The sequence below is a fragment of the Balaenoptera borealis genome (genome assembly GCF_965194805.1).
Source record: "Balaenoptera borealis genome assembly, chromosome: 20".
In the NCBI taxonomy this organism is placed as follows: Eukaryota; Metazoa; Chordata; class Mammalia; order Artiodactyla; family Balaenopteridae; genus Balaenoptera; species Balaenoptera borealis.
Genome location: NC_138879.1, coordinates 55,141,744 through 55,167,133, shown reverse-complemented (window position 1 = coordinate 55,167,133; position 25,390 = coordinate 55,141,744). Strand labels below are relative to the sequence as shown.

At 45.7% G+C, this 25,390-nt stretch overlaps 1 protein-coding gene across 23 annotated transcripts in view; it reads right to left on the bottom strand.

Moving 5' to 3' along the window:
• ADPRM (ADP-ribose/CDP-alcohol diphosphatase, manganese dependent) overlaps positions 1–25,390 on the bottom strand; it is a 385,000-nt gene that overhangs the window by 214,690 nt on the left and 144,920 nt on the right. For all 23 annotated transcript variants that reach the window (XR_014238652.1, XR_014238653.1, XM_082373310.1 and 20 more), the window contains one exon: positions 1,982–2,049. Coding sequence is in view for 20 of the 23 variants with exons in the window: in XM_082373310.1 (XP_082229436.1) it covers positions 1,982–2,049 (68 nt within the window). In the remaining 3 variants the exon portion in view is untranslated. The remainder of the gene's footprint in view (positions 1–1,981; positions 2,050–25,390) is intronic.

Sequence of the window (25,390 nt, the reverse complement as noted above, 5' to 3'; positions counted from 1 at the left end):
CTTATAAGCAACATCAGACACTGGACTATAATGGAGCAAAACCTTCAGAATTCTGGGGGAAACACTTACTGCCAGAACTTACTGCCTGGAATTTTATACCCATCTAAATCATAAATTGAATATGAGAAACAATACAGATGTTTTAAGATGTATATGAGGACTCAAAACTTTTCCCTGCCTTTCAGTCTTTCTTAGGAATCTACCAAGAATAAAAGGAAAGCACTGAACATAACACAGGAAGTGAAGGAGTCCTAGGATAACAGCTGTGCTTTACAGTCTAATGCAGGCTCACATTCTGCAAGAAGACTTTTATGTACACATTTTTCTTGACAGCTAAGCAGCAACCACTTGCATTATCTCATCTAATATTCTCAACGAACCTTAAAAAGAAGACATGATTTTTCAATCCACGTGGTTTAAAGGGTATATAGGCTGTAAGTCAGGAGAAGGAACAAGTTTTAAGGGGAAGATAAGAACTTCTTTTTGAGATACACTCACCCCAATATTCATAGCAGCACTATTCGCCGTAGCCAAGACACGGAAGCAACCTAAGTATCCATTGACAGATGAATGGATAAAGAAGATGTAGTACATGTATACAATGGAATATTACTCAGCCATAAAAAAAGAATGAAATAATACCATTTGCAGCAATGTGGATGGACCTAGAGATTATCATACTAAGTGAAGTAAGTCAGGCAGAGAAAGGCAAATATCATATGATCTCACTTATATGTGCAATCTAAAAAATACTACAAATAAACTTACTTACAAAACAGAAACAGAGTCACAGACGTAGAAAACAAACTTATGGTTACCAAAGGGAAAGGTGGGGGAGGGATAAATTGGGAGTATAGGATTAACAGATGCACACTCCTATATATAAAATAGATAAACAACAAAGATTTACTGTACAGCACAGGGAACTATATTCAATATCTTGTAGTAAACTATAATGAAAAAGAATAGAAAAAAGAATATAGACATATACATATATATGTATAACCAAATCACTTTGCTGTATACCTGAAACTAACACAATATTGTAAATCAACTATACTTCAACTTTTAAAAATAAATTTAAAAAATAATAATCTTTAAAAAGAACTTCTTTTTGATACATTGAACTTGACAACAATTGGATATATGTATCTGAAGCTTAGGACAGAAGTCTGGGCTGGAGACATGAATTTCAGGAGGAAAATGAAGGTATGAGAGGGGATGAAAAAAACCTACGGAAATCAACATATTTTTAAAACAAAGAGTTGAAAATTGTAAGAGAAATGATAATGAATCAGAGAACAGATCAAAATTAATAGAATAAAAACAGTAATCAAAGATGTATCAGGAGAAAGAATCCATGACTCACAGAAATACCAAAAGCTAGCAATGAAAAGGTTTTCTCCATGTAGCTGGAAAAATTATTGAAAAGAAACCAGGATCAAGAGTTGTCTTAGTTAAATCTGTTACATGAGAGGAGGAGGAGGGGGAGGGGGAGGGGGAGGGGGGGAGGAGGAGGAGGGGGAGGGGGGAGGAGGGGGAGGGGGAGGGGGAGGGGAGGAGGGGGAGTGGGAGGAGGGGGAGGGGGAGGAGGGGGAGGAGGGGGAGGAGGGGGAGGAGGGGGGAGGAGGGGGAGGAGGGGGAGGAGGGGGAGGAGGGGGAGGAGGAGGAGGAGGAGGGGGAGGGGGAGGAGGAGGAGGAGGAGGAGGAGGAGGAGGAAGGGAAGTTTCCAGAGACAAAATGTTGGTTATCTATTAAGGGAATCAACCTCCCTACTAGTCTCATGCTTTCAGTGAAGAGGAACTTCTGTGAGGATAACACTCCTAGCTTTTCTCTCCACCTCTACTAATTTCTTCGCATAAGAGCAGTGCTTTGTCTGATATTTGCTTTTGAAAGAGGGAACTGAGCTTGCCTGGCCCAGCCCCTACTCCTGTCTGGTCAAATTCATAAGCTATAAAAAGTGTGCACCCTGTCTCCTTACCTGCCAGGTGGTAGGAGTCCAGCCCTCAGGTGGAGATGTGCAGGTGTACCGTGACTCTGCCCGTGATTCTGTCAAAATCAAGAGGAGAGACTCTAAGTCCCTTTGGCCACAGATCTAAAATCACTTTCTCCAGTCAGCTTTAAGAAATGCAACTGACATTTTGATCTTCCTTTTCCTATCTTCTGTGTTCTCAAGTTAATCCCCAAATTTGTAACCCAAGTTAGTCCTAATTTGGGAGGGAAAGAGGAAATAACCTAAAATACCAATGGTTACCCATAAAAGATTAGCCATAACATTAAGTATGAGAAAACAACAGCAAAGTTCACAAACTGCTAGTTCTTAGGCAAAATATAACCTTGGTAAATGTTCTGTTTGGTGATTTTAGTTGGCATATGCAACATTTTATATGGCCATGTAATTAGGCAGGCATAATATCTGATTATAACACGTCTTCCTCCAAGGCTGCCTCACATTTAGGTGTCCTGCATAACCTCTGTAGAATTTGAGTTTGCTACCCCTGCAATAGTGCAGGGATGACAGAATCTGAAGTTAAACAGAATAGCTGTAGATCTCTAAGTACCTATATGGCTAGACCTGCAAATCAAATGCTGACTGAAAAAGCAAGCTGCAGAATAATGCATACAGTAGGGTATCATTTACGTATGTTTAAACACAACATATTTTCTGATTTGCTGTTATGATGCATATGAAAGGTTTTTTTTTTTTCTTCTCTCTCTAGAACTTTCTAGAATCTTTTCTATACACTCATGTTCTGCATTTCATGATGGTATGTTTATGAACATGAGAGACAAAGACACTGACCTCACTGAGCTTACACTCCAATAGGTAATAAATTACAAATAGATGAATGCACATGTCATAGGACAGGACTTTGTAACTTATAAAGAATAAATAAACCATGGCAAGGGTTTCCTCCTCTTCTGGTGGTTTGTGTAGGGCAGAACCATTGTATAGGGGAGGAGGGGTACACTGCTGAGTGGAATTTGACAAAACTTTCAAACTGCCTTTCCAAATGGCCATGCCGATTTATAATCCCAACAGTAGGATAATCTTCCCCTCCCCCCGCCGCCCCATTTGATCGAAACACATTGTATCCATTTTCATCTCCTTGATTAAGTTGTGATTTGCCTCTTGATATTGTTTTCCTATTGGGTTGTACAGCTGATTCGTGTTTCTCCTCCACAGACCCAATTTCTGGTTCCAAGTTCATCAGTGCCCTCGTGGTGCCCCAACCACAGACCCCTTACTGGAAAGTGTCCGTGAAGCCCTCCTCATGCTTGATGCAATCACCCAGGTTGTATTTCCATGCCTGCTCTGGGCCTCAGCAGGTGTCACCACTGATACCTTATTTAAGCCTCACCACATGCCGAAAGTTAAGTGATAAGTATCTTCATTGCCCAGATAAGCAAACAGACTCAAAGATGATGAATTACTTATTTCAAGGTCCCACAGCAAGTAATTGCAGGAGTCAGGATTCAAAACCATGTTTTTTTAATCTCTAAAGCTTGTGAGCTCCTTAAATACTTAAATACTCCCATTGTCAGCCTTTGGGAGCAAAAGCTATTCTGCTACAGCATTGGCTATTTCAAAGTTCAACCTAATTTAGATTGGAGCTTGGTGTAGTTCACATAAATAAAGCCTTTGCAGTTGTCAACAGATCTTCCTAGATCATTTCCTACCTCAATCCATTGCTAAAGCTGTTTGGTTCCTGAAAAGCAAGGTCTTCCTTCCGTCCAGGTTCTAGGACCACCCTCTGAATTCTAGGTCTTCAGTTGCTCTCCATACTAGTTGACAGTAGCCCAGAATATTTCCATAAAATTTCCTTCAATTGTCACTTCTTTTAAATGCTATAAAACCAGGAGAGATGTCCAGGAGGGATTTTTCTAGCTTCCAACATCATTTTCTTCTACACAAACATTTACATAAACATCAACATGTCTGAAACCAAATTACATGTCAGTTACTTAGGTCCCAGACAAACGGTGATTCCTTTTAAATCATGCAAAATTTCAGATCACAGAGTTCTACAACACTGAGGTCAGAAGGAATCACAGCATCCACCCAGCCCGAGGATGGCCAATGGAATCCGTAACTGGAAGTGGTGGCGAGAAAGCTGGAGTCCCGTCTGGGCTCTGCAGGAAGGAGTGCTGTGATCTGTTAGCAGTGTCTGCCCTGGACAGCTACGGGAGTTCCAGGCCTTTGGGGCAGCTGTTGGGAAACGCTGATCCAAAATGAACACTAAAACATCACTGAGATCAACCAGTTAAATATGATTTTTCCCACTCCCACCAAAGCAGACAGCATCCTGACACGAAAAATTTTAAAAGCCCAGCTCTACTGAAACCTCTTACAACTTTCTCAGGCAGTCCCAGTGAACTTAAAATCTCAATCTAAATATCCCATGATATAGTGCCTTTTTCTCAGAAGAAGAAATTTATTTTATTATATACACGTTAAAGAGGACTAAAGAAACCCAAAGAGGAAACAAGAACACACACACACAAACAATTTTTCAGTGATTCTGCTTTGCCTTGTTGAAGTAAATTCATAAATACAATTTTTATTAGTACAAAAAAAAAAAAATCAGTTGCTTTTAATCTCTTCCACCTCCCCAGGCAAGTAAATACTGAAAAAACTTGTAAGGAATATTGGCTTGGAGGAGGGCCAATCAGGCCTGGGGTGTCCACACATCACCATCTGGCCCTACTGTCAGACGTGTGAAAAGGAATATGTGTATTATATATTTGTTTTCTCTAATCTTGTCCAAAGCATGCATTTTGTGGAGGAAGAATCTGAAGCCCAGATAGACTAAGCCATTTATCTATACACACACAACTAGTTAACGGCGGAACTAGGCCAAGAATCCATTTCTCCTGCTTGCTGGTTTAGCACTGTTAACCTACATAGTCCCACATGTAAATGACTCCCAGGTCGTCTACTTAATCACCCATCACTCACCAAATACAAGTGTAGGAGGCACAGAATTGAAACAGTACAACCTTGGGCAGCGTCAAGATGCTCACAGCTGGATGGGAGGCTGGACCTGCAAACCGAGAGCTGCAGAGGACTCTGCCTTCCTGAGGAAGGCATTTGGAGAGCTCTGAAAATCCCCAAACTCGTCCGTACCATTGCTTTTAAATCTCTTCACTACCCCCGCCAGCAGTGACCATCAACTTCCTTTCTGAAGCTTTTTTTTTTTTTTTTTTAACAAAGAAACATCTTTAACACTTACGATCGTTACTATGCACAAAGCAATGGAGAACCAAAAACAATCCGAGCTCTTTCCTGCTTTGCCATCTTTGCCCTTGACGTTCCTCCCAGCAGGATGGTCCCCTCCCCCCATCTTCACATGGCGGCTCCTCTCTTCACTGCAAATCTCCCTCCTTCTTCTTTTTTTAAATTGTGGTAAAATATATGTAACACAAAACTTGCCATCTTTAAGTGTACAAATCAGTGGCATGAAGTACATTCACAGTGTTGTGTGACCTCCACCACTGCCTCTTTCCAAAACTTTTTCATCATCCCAAACAGAAACTCTGTACCCACCAAGAAACGACTCCCCACTTCCCCCTTCCTCCAGCCCCTGGTAATCTCTAGTCCACTCTCTGTCTCTACGAATTTGCCTTTTCTAAGTATTCATATAAATGGAATCATGCAATATTTACCCTTTTGTATTGGCTTATTTCATTTAGCATAACGTTTTCAAGATTCATCCACATCGTAGCGTGTATCAGAATTCCATTCCTTTTTACGGCTGAATAATATTCCATTTTATGAACACACAACATTTTGTTTATCCATCCATCCACTGATGTACACGTGGGTTGCTTCCACCTTTTGGCTGCTGTGAATAACGCTGCAGTGGGCAGGGCTCCTTTCCAATGCCCACCTCTCTCTCTCACTTTCCATCACATCACCTGGCTTTATTTTCTTCATAGAACATATCACCACATGAAATTAATTGTTTTGTTTATTCTTCTTCCCTCCCCTCATCCTCCACCCAAAGGTACAGTCCACGGGAGCAGAGAACCTTTTCATTCTCCACTTTATTGCCAACCTAGCGTCATAACATAGGGGCTGGCATATACTAGATACTCAAAAAATATTTGTCGAATGAATGAATAAAAAAGCAATAATGAAATGCATAGGTTGGGCAGTTGACCAGACTCACTAACTTGCTAACTAACTCCCGCCCCCCCATCACGGAGCAGGTCATACAGACTCATACTTTAGCAACGTGACAAACTACTCCATGCCATGGCTCTTTGGGATACGATGCCTAAAGTAGAAGTCACTAGTGTTAAATCCTCAATGTCAAATATCTATGACATTATATGGTTGAAAGTTGCTGTAACGGCAATGTGGGCAAAAAATCGAAGACACAGAAGTGCCAGTGAGTAAAAAGAGGTGGGAAGAAAAAAGGAAAGAAGCTTTGTGCAGCTTTGTGCAGCCCTGAAGAAAGGGCTGGTAACCTCCCTCTTACACCAGGAGAGAATCTCACTTAGCATAACTGGCCAGAGAGGCAGGTGGAAAAGTGGTCCAGCCTGGGGGGCTCTGGCACCACCTTCTGTTCTGGCAGCTCCCAAAGCCGTCACCTGATTTAACAGGTCTCTCTTTATCTCCAATGTTGAGGCCCAAACACTTTCTCCCTGAGAGAGAATTCTTCCTACTGCTCTTTTCCCTGGGAGGTTATAGAGAATTTCAGTCCGTGCACGTTGATCCCATTACCGCTTACTACATGGCTATTTCCTGGGGCAGGGAGATAATCCAATTCTGCTCCTTCCCAGCACACAAGCATAAAACCATAATATATAACATATTATGTCAGACACAGGTGCTGCCCAGCTCAGCATTCTGTCCCTGACACCCGGAGCAAGGAAGATTTTGTGAGCAACTCTAGTCCTTGCTTCACGTGACACACAGATGCCAAGTCCTGCTCTCCCTCCGCAGAGTGCCATCGTGTCCCTGCTCCTACTCTGCCTTTCTCTCTGGACCACCCACACATCATCCTTCCTGGTTCCACTAGCAGATGCCCACTGGCCTCTTGCAGTGTTCTAGGCTGTCTGTTGGGAACCAGAAATTTAAAAATGAATGAGTTAGGCCCCCATAGGGTTCCAATGGGCAGCAAAGGCAAGGACCACTTGACAGAGCAAGTAGGAACTACTTAGGCAGTGGGAAGATAGGGACCCATGGGGCAGATCTTGAAAGATAAGCAGTGTAGAAAGAAAAGGGAAAAGGATGAGGCAGAGGAAGTGTGGGCATACTTGTATATCAGGGAGAAAAGCCTGGGGTTTGGCGAGGGGGGAGTGGGGAGAGAGAGAATGAGAGAGAGTGAGAAGGAGGATATATGAGAGAGGGAATTAAATTTTTTCTAGAGAAAAAAACAGGAAGCAAAGGAGTCAGCAGTTACTGCTAGAAAGGTTAACTTTGGTGATGAGTAATAACTCCTTCAAATAGAATCATGAAGGAAGCAAATATAGGTAAAAATATAGACAAATTAAGAAGACCCAGGGGCATACATGAGATAGATCGTCTCTGAGGGTCTCCATTATCTCTGTAGAGCCCCAGCTTCCCCATGAGCTGGGAATGAGGAGGCGATGGTGGGTTGGGTGGAGGGGGTGGAGGTCAGGGGCAGCCGCTGAAGAGAAAGTAAGAGAAGGTCAACTAGAGATAATTAAAAGATGAGCGAGCAGCAGTGGCGGCCCAGCAGAGGCTGAGAGTCTCATAAATGTGTAATGGAACCACTTCAGCATGGTGATGTGCTTTTTCCCAAGTATTGTCCGGCAGCCCCGGGCCAGGGAGAGTGAAAACAAGCATTTGGATTGACACAGCAGTGGGGATGGAGGTGCAGCTGTGGAAGGAGGACAAGGAGATGAGCGTGAGGAGGGATGGGATGAGAGGCCCTTGAAGAGATGGGTGATTAAATCTAGCCTAAGACGGGGAGATGGGCAAGGCCAAGAGAGGTCTGACAGCCTGCAAAATCAGGTGTCAAATATACCCAGCACGTAACCATAAGGCTTTGTATTAGTCAAGGTCCTCTAGAGAAACAGAACCAATTCCTTATAATAAGTCTCATTAGAAGGAACTGACTCATGCAATTATGGAAGCTAAGAAGTCCTGTGACCTGCCGACTTCAACCTGGAGCCCCAGGAAAATGGCGCTGTAGTTCCATTCCAAGTCTGAAAGCCTGAGAACTTGGAGAGCCAGGATTGTGAGTCTAAGGCCACTGCCAGGAGAAGACCAATGTCTCAGTTTAAGCAGTCAGGCAGAGAGAAAAAAGGCCACCTTCCTCTGCCTTTTTCTTCTACTCAGGCCCATGAATCAATGCCCATGGGCATTGGATGATGCCCACCCATGTTGAGGAGGGCCATCGGCTTTACTGAGTCCACAGATCCAAATGCTGATCTCTTCTGGGAACACCCTCACAGGCAGAAATGATATTTAAGCAGATATCTGGGCATCCTATGGCCCAGTCAAATTGGCACATAAAGTTAACCATCACAAGCTTGGTAACAGTAGCTCTTATTGTAATCCCAGGCATGTAGGCACCAGGCATTAACTAAGAGCTTTACGCGTATGGTTCCATTGGGTCCTCTCTCACTTTACAGAAAAGTAACTACAGCTCAAGGAAGTTAAGTTACTCTGGACTTGACTAACCCCAAAACTCATGCTCTTAAACATCTGGCCCAAAGAGGTTGTAGTGCTAGATTTCTGAGCATATCGTTTTGTAGGTTGAGGCGTCCCAAGTGATGAACAAGGTATAGGAGGTGGCAGTGGACGTGGATTGCTGAAGTGAATGGAAGTTGAGTCATTGGGGCTGAGGACGTCAGAGCAATCTGTGACTGGAAAGTTGAATGACTCAACAACACGGGTCAGAGGGCCAGGAGTCAGGGACCTCAGAATCACAGGAAAATTTAACTGTCCAGAAGGGTTCATGTGAGGAAGAACCAACCTGAAGCCAACTGGAAAAAATTTTGCAAGGGCCGTGGAAACTCTGAAATTTGGCCAGAAGTGGCATCTCTCCCTTTGAAAGGTTCCGAGCTGGGTAAGGGGCTCCCAAGACCATCCTCAGGTTCAGTGATTCACCAGAAGGACTCATAGAACTCAGGAAAGCTCTGACACTCATGGTTATGGTTTATGACAGTGAAAGGATACAGACTCAAATTTGCAAAGGAAAGAGGTACACAGGGCAGAGTCCAGGAGAAACCAGACATGGCCTTCCAGCTGCCCTCTCTCAGTAGAGTAGCACAAACAGGACGTACTCCTCCCAGTAATTATGTGTGATAGCACCTGGGAAGTCCTGCCAGCCAGGGAAGCTTACCTGAGCTTTCATGTCCAAGGTTTTTCTTGGGAGTCAGTCACCTAGGCATGAAATACCCACATGACTGACCTTAGCTACCCTGTCTTCAGCACTTCCAGAGGTCAAACTAATACAGCATGGCCCAGGGCCCCAGGCAAACAAAGGCACACATTCATTATAAATCACATTGTAGCCATAAACTATCTGGGGTAGCCCAAGGCCCCAGGTATACAAAAACACTCTTATCAAGCAGAATACTCCGAGGACTTAGAAGATCTCTCTGGTCAAGGGCCAGTCCTTTCTTTGGAAGGTGCAGGGTTGAAGCACCCCGGAACACCACAGAGACCTCCAGGGATCAAGGATGACCCAGTCACTTGAAGGTAAACTTTGCACCTAAAGCTAGAATGTTATCCTTTGAGTTCTGGGTTCACAATGAGCTCAACCTCTGAGGCTGATCCGAGGACTTTTCTACTTTAGACCATCCTATGCTCTCTCTGATCAAGGCTCAACTCTCCCAGTTAACATTAAAAAGAAGCAAGCAAACAAATAAACTGACAACTCTCATGCCCAACCTTGGAAAACAAGTGAAAAAGAAGTCTCTGATATCCATTAGACATCCACAAACACACTGCAATGAGGACCAAGAGATTTCCTCTCTACACTGTGTGCTGGGATCCTGTTCCCAAGAGCCCTGTGGATAGAACGCTCCCAGATCCAAACACCAGGCTGAGAAAGCAACCAGGAAGCAGCTGGTGTGCTTTGGTCTAACTCTGCAGTGGGTTCACTGGACACAACTGGGTTGGCCATTCTTTTGCCTCTAGAGGGTACAGTAAGCAGCAACTATCACATTCTCCTGGGTGCACAGGCTTGTAAAGAGTTGAAATAGAGATGGAGGCAGAGATAGAGACAGAGAAAGAGATAGAAATAGAGGTTTCAGCGGACGTTTTTGCTAGCATAGCGTTTCTGTCATGCACTTGCCTTCTGATACGCCTTGTTTTCATTTATGTGAGATTTTATTCTTTTTTTTTATTGAAGTGTAGTTGATTTACAGTATTGTGTTTCAGAGGCACAGCAAAGTGATTCAGGGTTTTTTTGTGGGTTTTTTTTTGCAGATTTTATTCCATTATAGGTTATTGCAAGATATTGGTATGATTCCCTATGCTATACAGTACATCTTTGTTGCTTATTTATTTTATGTTTAGTGGTTTTAGTAGGGAAGAAAGTAAGCGGATCCTTTGCCCCTGGCGTTCTAGACCATGGACGGCACTCAGCTCATCCTCTTCCTGCTGTAGACCCTTGCAGATCTCAAATCAGACAAGTGCTCCCTGTTTATTGCACACGATGGGTAACCCTGCTGCGGAAGGATACTTCTATTATGGAGGTAAAGCCCATGGGAGTTTTGCTGGCTACTCCTTTATCTCTACCTTCCATGACCAACAGTGAGACTGTTCTATTCCAAATGCCTTTGAGGAAGGTTGTCACAACGGTAAAGAAGGGAAAAAATAAATAAATCCATGCTCAGCTTTCACGTTTCAAAATGAATGTTTGAACCCAAGGCAGAGGCAAAAGCCTGAGAGAGAGGGATACTGGAGTTCCAAAGCAGAGCCCATAAAAACCCAGCACAGAAAGTTTATTTCCAAAAAAGTAAGCAAAAAGAATTCACGATCGGTTAGAGCCAGTTTTATCACCATTCATATTATATTAAAATCCCCTAAAGTGAGAAAAGCGGGAAATTATGAGTGGTCCTGAGGTGGGGCTCCTGTCTTGCCCCTTTGAGGTCAAGTCTATAGGGTGGAGGAGTACCATAAGTTCAAAAGCAGAAGGAGTCACTGCTTCCGTGCTGAGCAGGGCCTAGGAAAGTGAACGGGGTCTCGGGACTCTCCACCTGTATCCTTTCATGGAGCCACAGGGATGGAGAGCTGACTCCAGGGTCTAGGGAAATGGGCCTGACCCATCAGGCTCCACATGGGAAGGCGAGAGGCTGAATGCTTCTCATTCAATCTTTAGGGCTGGTGGGCCCTAGTGGCCCCTGGTCAGCTCGTGGAGATTCAGAGTGACCTTTATGGACCAACCACTAGGGAAAAGATGAAGGCTCAGACATCCCAAAGGAGCCTGGCAAGGATGGGCAGTGACAATCAGGGCCAATGAGAGTGAGGCCATTGTGGTAGCTGTAGAAGAGAAGACGTAATGGCCTAGAACCAAACGCCACTCCCAACGCCTGGACAGCCCTCAAGTCTCCTGGAAATGAGGTTCAATCATGGAGGAAAGAAGAAATGGGAGAACGGTGAATGAATCGAGAAAACCTTGAATGGGTTGAGTTTGTCCTGGAATGACTACCATTGAGTTTCCATGGACAGAGGTGTGGAACTGGAGACAGAACCCAAATTCAGTTATGGAAAAATAAGAGCCTTACCCTTTACTTTGCAAACCTGAGTTGGAGGTCTATGGAATGAACACTTACAATACTTTAAACTCCTGAGAACTCAAAGATGTGAGAACAGGTAGGTCAGTGATAACAGCAAGAGCACCAGGCTGTATATAAATTTTATATAAATGTTTAATGCTGTATATATAAATTCTAGTTTGTGCAAACCAAAATTTGGGGTGCATTGTTCTGACCATGGAACATATGTGAATGGGACCTGCCCCTGAAAGTGGGAAATGTATGTGCCTAGGTCATCTTCTTTCTGTATCAGGAATGCAGTCATCCCTGACCAGGTGACAGATAGTGTGACTGTGCATTTCAAAAGGGGAGCTATGTATGTGCCACTTCTGGGTATGTGAAGCCATCTCAGAGATGTAGACTGGGCCCCCAAATGTTGGGATGGCTGGAAAAATTCAAGGATCAAGTTCAAAGTCCTTAGTATGACAAACAAAGCTTTTCACGATGGGGCCTTGCCCCCTTGACCAGTCCCTTGGGACTCCCTAGCAGTCCCATAGTCAGGAAGACCACCAGGAGGGCTCTAAACCCACCATATTGTCTTGCCCCGGGGCCTTTGCACAAGCTTCTCCCTCTGCCTGAATGGGCCTGGCTATCTCTACGTATCCTTCACATCTCAACTTGAACTTACATCTTCCAGAAAGGCTTCCCAAATTTTCCCAAATTGATTTCACTGTCCTTCCATGAACTTCCATGGCATCCTGAGGGAACCCCAGTTGTACCACTTATCAGGCTGTATTTAACTGTTTCCCTATTTATCTCCTCCACTAGACTGTCAGCTATTTAAGGACAAAGGCATGTCTTGATCATCATTGTATCCTGGGACCTAAAGCAGCACCTGGTCATGAGAAGGTGCTCCACAAACACTTGTTACTTGTCAAGGCTGATGACTACTGGGGAAGGAGGGATCTGGACCATTTTAGAAAACCCAAGCTGATGGGGCCACCTCCCTCGGGGAAATGGCCGCAAGCAAATAGACATCAGAGTCAGAGAGTTGTGGCCAAAGAATTTTTCTTCACTTGTTCCCCAGGGGAAATTACTGTTTTAAGCAGCAATGCTTTAAACCTGGTTCTTAAAGGAAGAGAAACCTCCGTGGGCTGGTAAGTCACATCCGCAGATGCATAGCTGCCCTCTCTCCGGTCCGTCTGTGCTTCTTCAATCAGGCAGAACATCCCCCTCCTTCAGACCACTGTTCTCAGTCTGGGCTTTTGGGGGTTCATTGTGTCAGCATCCCCCGGGGTTCCCACGCTGCTCAGGGTCTTTTCTTGTGAATGCCCTGAACAGAAATACTCTCTTTAGAACCTTCTCAGCGGAAGGCCCCATGCCAGGCACTTGCACGTAGAACATTAGATTTAACCCTCACAAAAACGTTGTGAGATGAAACCATTACCCTCAGAGGTAGAGAGGCAAAAACCGAGGAGGTTAAATAACTTGCTCAAGGTCCCAGCTAGTGAGAGACAGCTGTTCTCAGGGGGAAAAAAATAACCTCTGTTACGAGACTGTTCAATTTTTTACACTGCTGTCACAAAGAATGCAAAACTCCACTACCTGTTCCCGAAAGCTCTGGGTGGCAAAACACACACAAACACACACATACACACACATACACACACACACACACACACACACACACCCCTTGAAGAGTCCAGTAGGTGATAATTGGTGTTGCTACAGCATGAAAGAATAAGGGAGCTGTGAAATTCTCCACTATCCTGGGAAAGAATCAGGCACTTTTCTACTTTGATTACCATGGTATTCTCAAGCATAAGGTAAGGGTTTAAGCCATAGTTTCCCATGCTTCTGATTTAAGTCTAAAATTTCCAGGAAGAGCAGAATATGTCAATTAGTTAGGTCTTTGCTTTTTTTTTTAAGAGATTATGTAAGTTGTTTACTCTCACTAACAGCCAGGAAGAGTCCGAGTGCTGTTCATTGGCCTCACATCAATATTCCATGCGCTCATTAATCATTCACAGATTACTTTATACTCCGCACATGCCCTCAGATGGCCCTTTACCCAGGTTGGGTAGCTCGAGTTATAAATGCTAGTGCCTGTAGGAGAAGCAGGCCCATAGCACGAATGTTACAGCCCCAAGGAGCACACGTGCAGGGGTCCTCTGGTGACTCAGAGAGCATGTGCTCTGTCTGCAGGGGGCGCCACGACTCAACTCCAGCCAACGGTTGCCATGTAGGATCCCAGAGTCCTTGTGGCTGGGTCTCCTGATTTTCCAAAAAGAGCCGTAAGTCTGGAATTTTACACGAAATTTCCTGATCACTATGAGAGCCAAGCAGCATACGCCTGTGGGTAACTTTCCATCCAGTCTGCGATCCCTGGATTGCTGTCTACAGCAGTGCTGTCCCCTAGGACCCGGGACTTCGACGAGCTCATCAGAGTTAACCCAAGAGCAGACAGCCGTGCAGCCACGGGGTTGATGGCAGCGGGAGGGCTTCGTGTCTGACGAAATCGTAAGTGTCGAGCCAAGGAAAACAGGAACTATCTGTCCCATAAGAAAATGACAACGCTCAACAAGTCCTTATGGCCTCAATGTTAACATCTTTGGTAATTCTGCAGCAGTAGCACCTGCTCAGGCAACGAGAGAGGCGGCTTTGGGAACATTATATGACACCTTTTATCTCAGCTCTGGGTGAGGTGAGCTACAAGTACAACTATCTACAAGCAACACAATCACAGGTACAGAGCCGTGATGAGATGCCTGGTGCAGTTCAGAGGAAATCGGAGCAAGGGATGAAACGGGCTTCCAAAAGGGTAGTGTGAGGTGTTGGAAGAGGCTGGGCTGGCGGGAAAACTCACGTGTTGAGCCCCAGAAGCATCTTTCGTTTCCTGAGCAAGGATGTAGAGGGGTTCTCCTCCCGCCAAGCATGTGATGCTAGTCGCCAGGGACAGAGCCATGAACCACGCTAACGACGTCCACTGGCAGAAGTGAAGAGGGAGCCCCTGAGTTCCGTACTGTCCAGGCGACATCTCCCCTCACCCAGCCTTGCCCTTCCCCAGCTGACCTGCAGGAAATCCCAGGGCTCCCTGTCCCCCTCCCTTCTTACCTGAGACCCCAACAGGACTGATTCCGTCTGGCTTTTGATCTCTGCTCACTTCTGCACAGGAAGCCCTAAGGCTTCCTAAACTCAACCCTCATCACCCCGCCTCTCCTCCCTTAAACCTCTGTCCATCTCCTAACCTGACCACGCCTAACTCCCCAGATCCTCTCATTGGGTCCTCTGGGACTCATGGTCCATTATCAGCAAAATCTCTATATCTTCGGTTGCATCTCTAAACATTTTCTTCACCTTTCTGTCCTAACAGAACAAGGAGCCTGTTCCAGAACAAGGAACCGAGCAGAAGATTAATTTTAAAAATAATCATACTATTAGCAAAAACTAGTATGCACACTTAACCATGTTCTAGGCACTGTTCCAAGCACTGTACCTATATCGATTCCATTAATCTTCACAACAACCCCGTAATTAAAGCCATTACCACACCTATTTTCCGATGAGGAAACTTAGGCACGGAAAGGTGAATCGATTAGCCTAAGTTCATGGAGTTAATAAGCAGGGGAGCGGGAATACAGGATTTGAATCAAGGCAGTTGAACTCCAAAGCCTGTGCATGGAACAACTGTGATACACCGCATCACAGAACGGTCTTTGGTAGAAGAGAAAATGCCTCCAAAAAGGGGCAATCTGGGCCACCCCAGGGAGGCAGCACTAGGACGAGTCCACATCTGTGTGGGTCTAGAATCCACCACTAAGAAAAGCTCGAAACTCCTGCTAAGGACACGGCTTCCTCTGTCATCCTCTCAACAAGTGGCTATTTTTTTCATTCCCATACCCCTTGTTCCACTAGGCTTTGCGGGGGGGGGGGTCTCCTCCCTGCTCTCTATTCATCTTCTATACCATTGCCCCCCACCACTCTTGGCTTTGAAGGTCATACTGCCAGACTGAATATTCCACTATGCTTCCTTACTGTAGTCATCCAGAGGCCCTGGGTCGTTCCCCTCATTCCTACAAGATCTGAGCACCTGCTCATTGTCAGTTCTGATCTCAGGAATTTCACTTTCCATCGAGAAAATCCTTGCAAGGCCCTTGACTTGCAGTTCCACGACCTCCTCTCTTCCCATTCTAACTCATTCTAACTCGGCCACTCCCTCCTGTGGCCACACCCTAGACCTTTCCATACAGGTCATTCACTCCTCCATTATCTTAATTCTAAGGATCCTACTTTCCAACCACTGTCTCTCATCTTTAGTTTGCCAGTTCCAAAAATGATTGACCCCTGTCTGACCACTGGATCATTACCGCCTTTTTACTATCCCTCAATTCCTTCATATCCTTACCTTTTTTTTTTTTTTTCACCCTGCTTACATTCAAATACACAATATTATCATGACTCTCTAGCATGTACTCCAAATCCTTTCTTCCTCTCTCGCTAGTACTCACCTGGAAAAAACACAACCCTTATGAAATTTCATCCTATCTATTCTGAATCTTCATCCAAGCAACTGAGCTTGCTCTGAAGAGAATTTCACAGCCTCCCGCCAACTCACCTACCAACTTCAGGGCATCTGCCCCCTACACTTTGTCTTGCCTTGAATTACCATGGATGAATGGAAAGGCTCCTCTCTGAGGCCAGCCCCTCTGTTTGAATCCCATAGCCTCATTCTCTTTTCCATACCAAAGTCATTATCAGTCAATCATCCCCTTCCCTGCATCATTGGATTTTCCGTCTCTTCTTGATCATTTCCATCAGCCATAAAAAAAAGCCTTCCTGCCCCTCCAATCCCTTCCAGCTCCCACCCCATTTCTCTGATCTCCTTAACTACAGTTGTTTCCACGTTCTCTCCTCCCTTTTTCTCTTGAACCCAATCTTCCCTGAATTACCGCCCCATCACTCCACCATAGTTCTTACCCAGGTCATCAATAACTTCTAGTTTACCAAATCCAATGGTCAATTCTCGGTCTTCACCTTACGTAGCCTCAGAAACATTTGACAAAGTTTGTCCCTCCCTTTTCTCTGAAACTTTTTTATGACTTGCTTCCAGGATGCTCTTCTCTCTAGGTTTTCCTTCTACATCACTGACTGCTTCTTCCTGGTCTTCTCTCCTGGCCCCTGCCCATATCCCAGACCCCGAAACTTTGGAGCACCCTGGACTCAACCCTCAGCTTTCTTTTATCTGTCAACCTTCCTGTCCAGGGACCTCATCCAGTCTCATGGCATTTACACTGGTGGCTTCCACATTTCTATCTCCAGCTGGACCTCTCCCCTGAATTCCAGACATCTCAGCTCAACTCTACATCTCAGTTGGATTTCTAACAGGCACCTCAAACTCTACATGAACAAAACCCAACTCCTGATTTGTCCCCAATGCGCACACACACAGACACACACACACATGATCTTGCACAATTTTCAGTAATTAGTACCTCAATGCTTCCATCCAAAACCTTGAAGTCATTCTTTCCTCCTCTCTTTTCCTCACTCCCAACACTCAAACAACAAATCCTGTAGACGATGTTGGGAAAGGAGGTCTCATGCACAGTCTTTTAACCCACACTTGGCCACAGAAGAATGAACGTTGGGCCGGGAACACTTCCTTACCAAGAGATGGGGCCCCTGCAGCCCTGTGCCAGGCTTATCACCTTGAGCGGGAATATCTTTTCGTGTTTCATGCACAATGACTGTTCCTTTGTTCCACTTAAGCATGTACATCAACAGCCCTCAGGCATACTCCCAGCTTTCAGTATTTCAGGCAACATGGGGGAGAGGTTGGGGTCCTTCGACTGTGGCACTAGAGGGATGTGTAGGCCAGTCGCCCTGTGTCAGCTGCTTGTGGGGACCTGATAGCCATGGGGGACCGACACACACAACTGGATCTGATCTTGCTCTGTCTCTTCCCTATGTAAGTAAAGCGTTATTCCATCCAGAGCTTGACTATGCTGTGTTTTCCTTGGCGACTCCAATACCAAGATGCAATGGGAAGAAGGGTTTAGAGTCCTCCTCTGGGACTGATAACTGGTGCCTGGTACTTTGCTCAACGCCTTGCCTTCAGAATATGTAGAGCATCTGCTTCTTACCACCTTAGTCCAAGCTACTCTCACCTGGATTGTGACATAGCACATCCTTGCCTCCACCTTGGCCCCCATGACAGTCTGTTCACATGGCAAACAGGAAAATACTTGAATTCTGCTCAAAAGTAGCTTCCAGTCGTGCTCAGAGTAATAGCCAGGGCCACCTCTGACCCTCTCTGATTTCATTTTCCACCACTCGAGAACTGGACCATTCTGCATCAGCACCATTGGTCTCCTTGCTGTTTCTTGAATCTACCAAGCATGTTCCAGCCTCAGAGCCATTGTACTTTCTGTTCCCTTTTCCCAAAATGCTCTTCCTCCAGATACCTTCATGACATGGTCCCTCACTTTTTTCAGGCCTCTGCTTGAATGCCACCAAACCACCACATTTAGTAGTAATACCCTTTATTCCCATCCCTGGAACAAGAATGGGTATTCTAGGAGACAGGCTAGACTCAGAATAGTGGCTGGAATGTGTACAGGTGAGTTACAGTTATTTGTGGAATGAATGATTCCTGTCCTCATGGAGCTTACACCCTAGTAAGCAGACAAACATTGAATAATTGGTGACATATAAATCACATTGCTGTGAATGATAAGTACAGAATGAATTAAGGGTATATAACTAGCATGGTCAAGGTCCTATGATAAAAAGGATCATGGTTTCCAGACCCTAAGTTGTGTTAAGTCCTTAAGGATCAGATTGATGCCCTACTTACCTCTGTTTAAAAAAAGAAAAAAAAAAAAAAGTATGGCATACATAGACATGCCCAAATTAACTTGTCCTAGGAATTTCCATATTCTCAAGCATTCACTTAACCAGATCGTTCCACCTCTGCTTTTAGCTACATGCAAGGCAGCCTCAGGGAAGATGGTAAAAGAAAGAGGAAACCCCATGTGTCCAACCCTTTAGTACTCAGCATTTTCAACAGATGTAACCATGTCCCCATGGTACGCTCAGGCCCAGGAAAGTTTGGACAGGAAGGCCTCCAGCATCCTGTGCCTAGAATAAGCCTTCTCTATGTCAGATTGAAGGTACCAATAGACACACGGAAGAAGAGGAATGGTCCCATTCCATTTGTGATATCAAAACCTCAAGAGTAAGTAGTATGCACCTTATACAGTGCAGCACCTAGTGAGAGCTTGATCAAGGATGGATGGATGGATGGATGGATGGATAGATGGATAGATGGACAGAAGAATGGGCAGGTGGATGGGAGGATGGATAGCAAATTAAGAAGGTGACAGATGGTCTGCTTTATTTCCCCACTCTGGTTCCTTGCCATGCCCTGTGGAACAAGAAGGAAAATTCAAGAAGAATCTACATCAGCCTAGTGATTAGATTCTCAATTCCCATATCTTGGAGTTGGAATACTAGGGAAAAGAACTTTTCACACTCTCTCCAAATAGCATCAGTCTCTTCTTGGACCTTAGTAATTAGGACATCATCTTGGACTGACTTCCCAAAGATTCTGGAGCTCAAAACCGGCTCATTATGCCATTCGTCATCGTCATCACTTGGCCAAAATAAGCACTTAGGGAGCACATACTCTACGCCAGACAGGTTGATACGTGTGTAATGCAGATCATCTCATTTAATTTCACCCTCCTCCCACCTTATAAGATAAATATTTATCATTTCTATTTATACATTGGGAAACAGAGACTCACAGAAGATAAGCAAGTTGTTCAAGGTCACAGCTAAAAATTTGACAGGACGAAGATCCAAACCCAAATCTGACCCTGGCTCGTTCCAAACGACCACACTGCTGCCCCCACAACACCATCTCTGTGCCTGATGCTCTGTGTTATGCATTAAACACATGATCTCAAGGGATCTAATCCTCATGTCAACTCTCAGCCACTTTTTCCAGATGAAAAAACTGAGTCTCAGAGAGGTGTTTACAGATCAGCTGCTCAACGTCATACTGCAAGCGAGTGGCACAAGTGGGTTTCACCCAGGGCTGTCTGATGTCAAATTCCTCATTTTATAAAAGAAGAAGGAGAAGAAAAGAAGACCAAAAACAGAAACAAACAAAGGTATAGTGAAATACTGAAGGTCAACATCACTAATTAGTAAGAAAAGTGGGACTTGAATCAACAGTCACCCTCACAAGAGCATGGCAGTGTCCTCCGAGAAGTGTGTCCTGTGCCCACCCCTGACCCCTGCACACTGGGATGTCCCTTTGTGATGCTGCCTGGGGCTGAGCCGGGGTCCTGGTGGGCAAGAACCCTTGCCCAGTCTTTCCCGAGGACAGGGCCCAAGTCAGGCAGCCATGGAGCCAGGAAAAGGTGGGCATTCTGCTCTGTTTCTGGGTCATGCTCATTCCCCATGAGATTGCAAAAAGGAAGCCACCTAAAGGCAGCCTCCATCGGCTGAGCACTTGACCCAGCAGTCACTGTGTTGGCCTGGGGGATGGAGTGTAAAACATCAGCTGGATGTGAACCACATTTATCTTGTTCTCTGTACCCCAGAGTGTGTGCAGTTTACTTTCTCACTGGAGGTGCAATTATTTAACGAGGTGCCGAAGCCTGGAGAAGACTGCACATTTTAATCAAAGCACCAAACGAGCGAGTCTAGATGACTTTCCAAAATGTATCAGAGGCGAATTTTGCACAGCAATGTCTTGGTATCAGGTAATTAAGTGAAGAGGGGAATAACTTCCCAAGGGGTGTAAACGAACACACCGAGTCAGCCTCACTTAAGTGTTATGCTGAGTAGGGAAAATGGATTTCTGAGTGGACGGCGACCCAGGACTCCTCCTTCAATGTCAAGTCTGGCTTTGTGGGGCGGAGAGCCCCAGAGCAGAGCTGCGGGGCCACGGCGCCCCCTGCAGGTTGAGAGGGGAAAAACAACCCTTGGAGAGAACCTTGTCCCACGCCCTCCAGTCAAAGGGGAGGGGGAAGCCTGCAGCCCCGAAAGGCAAAGTGAATTTCTCAAGGCCATATGACACCCAGGGGCAGAGCTAAGACCAGTCACTGGCCTTCTGAGTCCCAGTCCTGTGTCACCTCCTGTCGACTAGGCCAGTGCTACGCAGATGTCAGCTATGAATAACGAAAACAATAATAATGACAATAACTGACACGGTGATAGCTGACATGTATGCGCGTATATGCCCCGTGCTGTGCTTCATGCCTTGTATCCATTAACTCAGTAAACTCTCCCAGGGACCTCATGGAGACACTAGGAGTATCCCCAGCTTAGAGGTGAAAAAAATAGAGGCAGAAAGAATTGAAGAAACCAGCCCTAAGTTACACAAGTAGAGAGTGTCATAGGTGGGTATTAGACACAGACCCCCTACGTGTCATCTAGCTGAGCTTGGGCCAGCCCTGGGTTCCACGGTCTCTGGGTGTCCAAGTCCTTCCCCGGGTTCCTAAGGTGAGTCTGAGCCCTTCTGCCTCCAAGGCCCTGCTTCCAAATCTGCTGTCTGTGTTTGGGACCACACTTACCCTGGTGAGCAACTCAGTCTTCTTCTCAGTTCCCACAAAAGCATAACAAAGACAAACGACAAAAGCAGAACAAACAAAATGCAGGATGCATTTGAGCGTGCTGGAAACTTCAGGGTCACAAACACAGAACACGTCCTGGCAATCTACCGAAAACCACTTATTAGACATTTTCTGCAAAGGCCCAGGGATTTTTTCTTTTTTTTTTTACTGGTTTCTTTCAGGGGTTTCTTGCTCTTTTCTCCGATGTGTGTCTCAGCTGGGGTTTGCCGCCCCAGGTCTCATCGCCTCCCCTTACTCCACTCTCCTGTGTCCCCTTGCTCTCTCCTTCCTCGTGAGGTGAAAACAAACAATTCGTTTCCTCGAACGTCCATGTCCCCAGGGTCTCGCCTTCTGCCCTGAGCAGCTTATCAAGATATTTTCTTGGACAGAGGCAATTTCCTTCTCTGAGAGGGATTCTGGAACTAGCTGCTAAGAAAATCCATTATTCACTGTGTGACACCAATAAATATGAGGTCTCCACTTGCATTTTTAAACCCACACGTATGTTTATTTGCACAGCATATGGTTTCTACATGATAATCCACCCGGGAAACCAGGTAAGTCAAACGCATTCATATATTGTGTTTCCTCTAAAGCTTATCCTTCCTTCACTTGCACCCCCAAGATCTCATCAGGATGTAAACTTGATTCCGGCTGAGGCTGAAGGCTGTCCCCCCGCCCCACTGACCCCGACCTCTGAGCGGCAGCTCTCAGACAGCGCAGGCAGTGACAGCTTCTTGAGGGTAGAAGCCTCTTTGGTTCAATTCTGTCTCCCCAGAATCTAGCACAGAGATTGCATACAGAAGGCACTCATTCCCTCATTCGTTCATTCATTCAGCAAACATCTGTTGAGTACCTGTTATGCTCCAGGCCCTAATCTAGGCTTTACAGATATAAGAATAATGAAGATGTCGTCCCTAAACTCAAGGATGAGTATATATTGGAGGCTCTTGAAATTTGGGGTATATGGGTTATGGTGGGAAATTGTCCTGAAATCATCCTTCGAGAAAGCAATTGTATTTTGGCACACAGTCCTTGGTAGGTAGCTGCACTGGCCCCAATTCTTCACTTTTTTTCTGCCTTATGCCCTTGGCCATGTAGCTTGGCAGGCCCTTCCACCATGGGTAGGGTGGGGTGGGGTGACCTGTCCCACCACTTGGCTTTGAGCTCATCCTCAGACCTTGCTTTGGCCAAAGGGGTGTCACTGAGAATGACACAAACAGAACTTGAAATGGGCTTGCACTTTGGGGCATGTTATCTCACACTCCCCCCACCACCACGAGAAGGACAAGCCTGGACCAGCTCTCTGGCACAGAAGGGAGATGAGAAACACGGGACTGGAGCCCAGCCGCCCCAGCAAAGGCCAGCTTAGATCAGCCAACAGCCGGGTATCCCCAGAGATTTAAACAAGCCCATTCAAGATAAGCAGAACCCCTGGAAGAACCCCAGCTGACTCCAGACACTTAAGGAAGAGTCACTTCCTGTGGGCGGCCACTGGGATGCTGTGATTGTTTGCCTCCTGTATTACTGCGGCAGTTGGTTAATAACTCAAAATTTTGAGGGCTTTATGAATAGCCTAAAGGTCGGCAGATCCCAATTTGAGAACCCTTGGTCTTCTGAGGGATGCAGTGAAGGACACGGGACCTACAGCAGAGTGTATGAAGCATTACGAGGGGATAAATCTAGGTGCTTTAAGAGCACCTAACAGGGGCTTGCTTTACAGAGGAGATGACATCCAAACTGAGATCTGAAAAACAGTTAGGAGTTAGTCAACCGCAGGGGGAGAGGAACAGGTCCCAGGAGTGGGAATTAGCACAAAAACCGTGAGATGAGAGAAAACGTGACCAGTTAGTCATTTTGGTGGGACCGCCAGCATTTCAGCTGAGGTGCTTCAAAAATTGAGAGAGGAGCCTCAAACACTTTGAATTTTTGAGGGACGCTGATATATTAAAAGCCAAAGATATGCTAAAAGAGGGTACAAAAATAGTGGTATAATTTAAGTATTCTTTGTGGAACAAGACAACAGTTTAACATTGGGAGGAATAGAGTTCCTATGTAGAGCCTTGTTCGGATGTAACATTAATGCCTAAACATGCCTCTCATGAATGTGAGAACTGGGCCTAGTGGCCTTCCTGCCCCCTGCCCCAAACCTCGTCTAAAATAGAGGGTGTGGAGACAAAGCAGGGTCGGCGAGAGCTGAGACTCAGTAATTCCTTGTTCAAGTGAATTAAAAGGATGCGAATAATTTTCAGATGTCAGCAAGGAGAAGATGCACCCTGGCTCAGTGCGGATCCTCTGGAAAGGCCCCCTCATGGCTACAAACTGGAAAGCCCTCAACCCCAACTACAGGGCGTGATGCATGGGCCCCATCTTGGCCAGCTGGGTCACCAAGAGGCCCCCAGCTGTCCTGCCAGCCCTTCAGAACTGGTCCAAGTCGCTCACTGCCCCACCGCGAGGTATAGAGGTGACGGTGGTGTCGCACCGCCACCTAGTGGTCACACCCGAGAAGTCATCTGCTCCACCCCTGGGATTGACGCTCCCACCCAGGTGGGCCTTCCCCTTGGGAAAAGTCTGCTAGTGAGTGACAGGGCTTAAAGTTTACATTTATACTATATAGTAGAGTTAATATAAAATACCTGGCGCATTACGCTTATCACATAGTAACTGCAGTTATTTATATCCTTGTTATTATTGCCTTGATGCTATAGAAATACCTCAGTCTCTTTGAAATTAACTGGGCTGTGGGAACACAAAATTTCTTAAGACGGTTGAGAATCCAACTAGTGGTTACCAGTGAGGAGAGGGAATGGGGGAAGGGTAGGATGGGGCCGGGGGTTAAGAGGTACAAACTACTATGTATAAAATAAATAAGCTACAAGGATATATTATACAACACAGGGAATATAGCCAGTATTTTATAATAACTATGAATGGAGTATAACCCTTAAAATTGTGAATGACAGTGTCGTACACCTGAAACTTATATAATATTGTACCTCAGCTACGCCTCAATAGCAAGAAGAATCCATTCCCCCTTTAATTATTCAATAAACACATACTAGACTTTTAACTCATGCCAGTTCTGTGCCGTGTAACTGCGACAGCGTGAAGAAGATATAAAAATGACCAGGATGTGGTCCCTACTGCAATACGTTTCCAGTCCTGAAGGAGAGGTGGGCACGTAAACAGCCAGCTCCCACTTGCTAAACAGAGAAGCAGCCGGAGACCTGGCTGTGACAGCCGCAAGTGGCAGCCATTCATTTAGACGCCCATGGTTTCCCTTCACTCTCAAAATAAAATAGTGGTCCTTACCATGGTCCTGGCCCTGGCTGCCCGTCTGTGCTGTCTCTGGGCCTCTCTCCAACACTTCGGAGAGCTCCTGCCCTTGCCAGTTAATGGGAAGCCTCATGAAGTTGTGGAGCAGGTGGAAGCCCAGGGAGGGCTGGGGGCATCACTTCTGGAGTCAAGGTTCCAGCTGGATGTCCTTGGCCAAGTTGCTTAACCTCTCTCTGTCTTAATTCCCTCATCAGTGAGGAGGAGGCTGTTAATAACAGCACCTGCCTCCTGGGGTTGTTGTGAGGGTTGAATGAGTTTATATATAAGGCACTTCCTTAGTTTCTGACACATGTTCAACCCTCCACGTTTTCATTACCAACTGTGGTCTGCAGAAATTCTCTTGACTCTTCACGAGACCTGGGTCCAATTTTAGGCAGTTTCCGTGATTAACGCTGGGTCCAACCCCATTTAAAACTTCACTCTCGTCTATGATTCAGCTTCCCCCACCCAACCATTTAGGGCACTAGGAACTGGGGGTACAAAGAGGTGCCCCTGGTCATCTCCCTTCTCTCTTCTCGCCTTGAATTTTCTCCCTCATCATCCTGTGTGACCTAAATCCTAAAGGGGCTTCTCCCTGGCCTGCGGCACGGCAGGAAGGGCAGGCGGAAAGAAGACTCCGCTCACCTTACTCACTTTTGACCCCGGGTGTGGTGTGACGGGGAGACAAGAAATATGTCTGATTCACTCTGATGTGTGTAGTGTCTGTGAGGGGAGGACCTCGGCAGAGGCGGTATCCCTAGCTA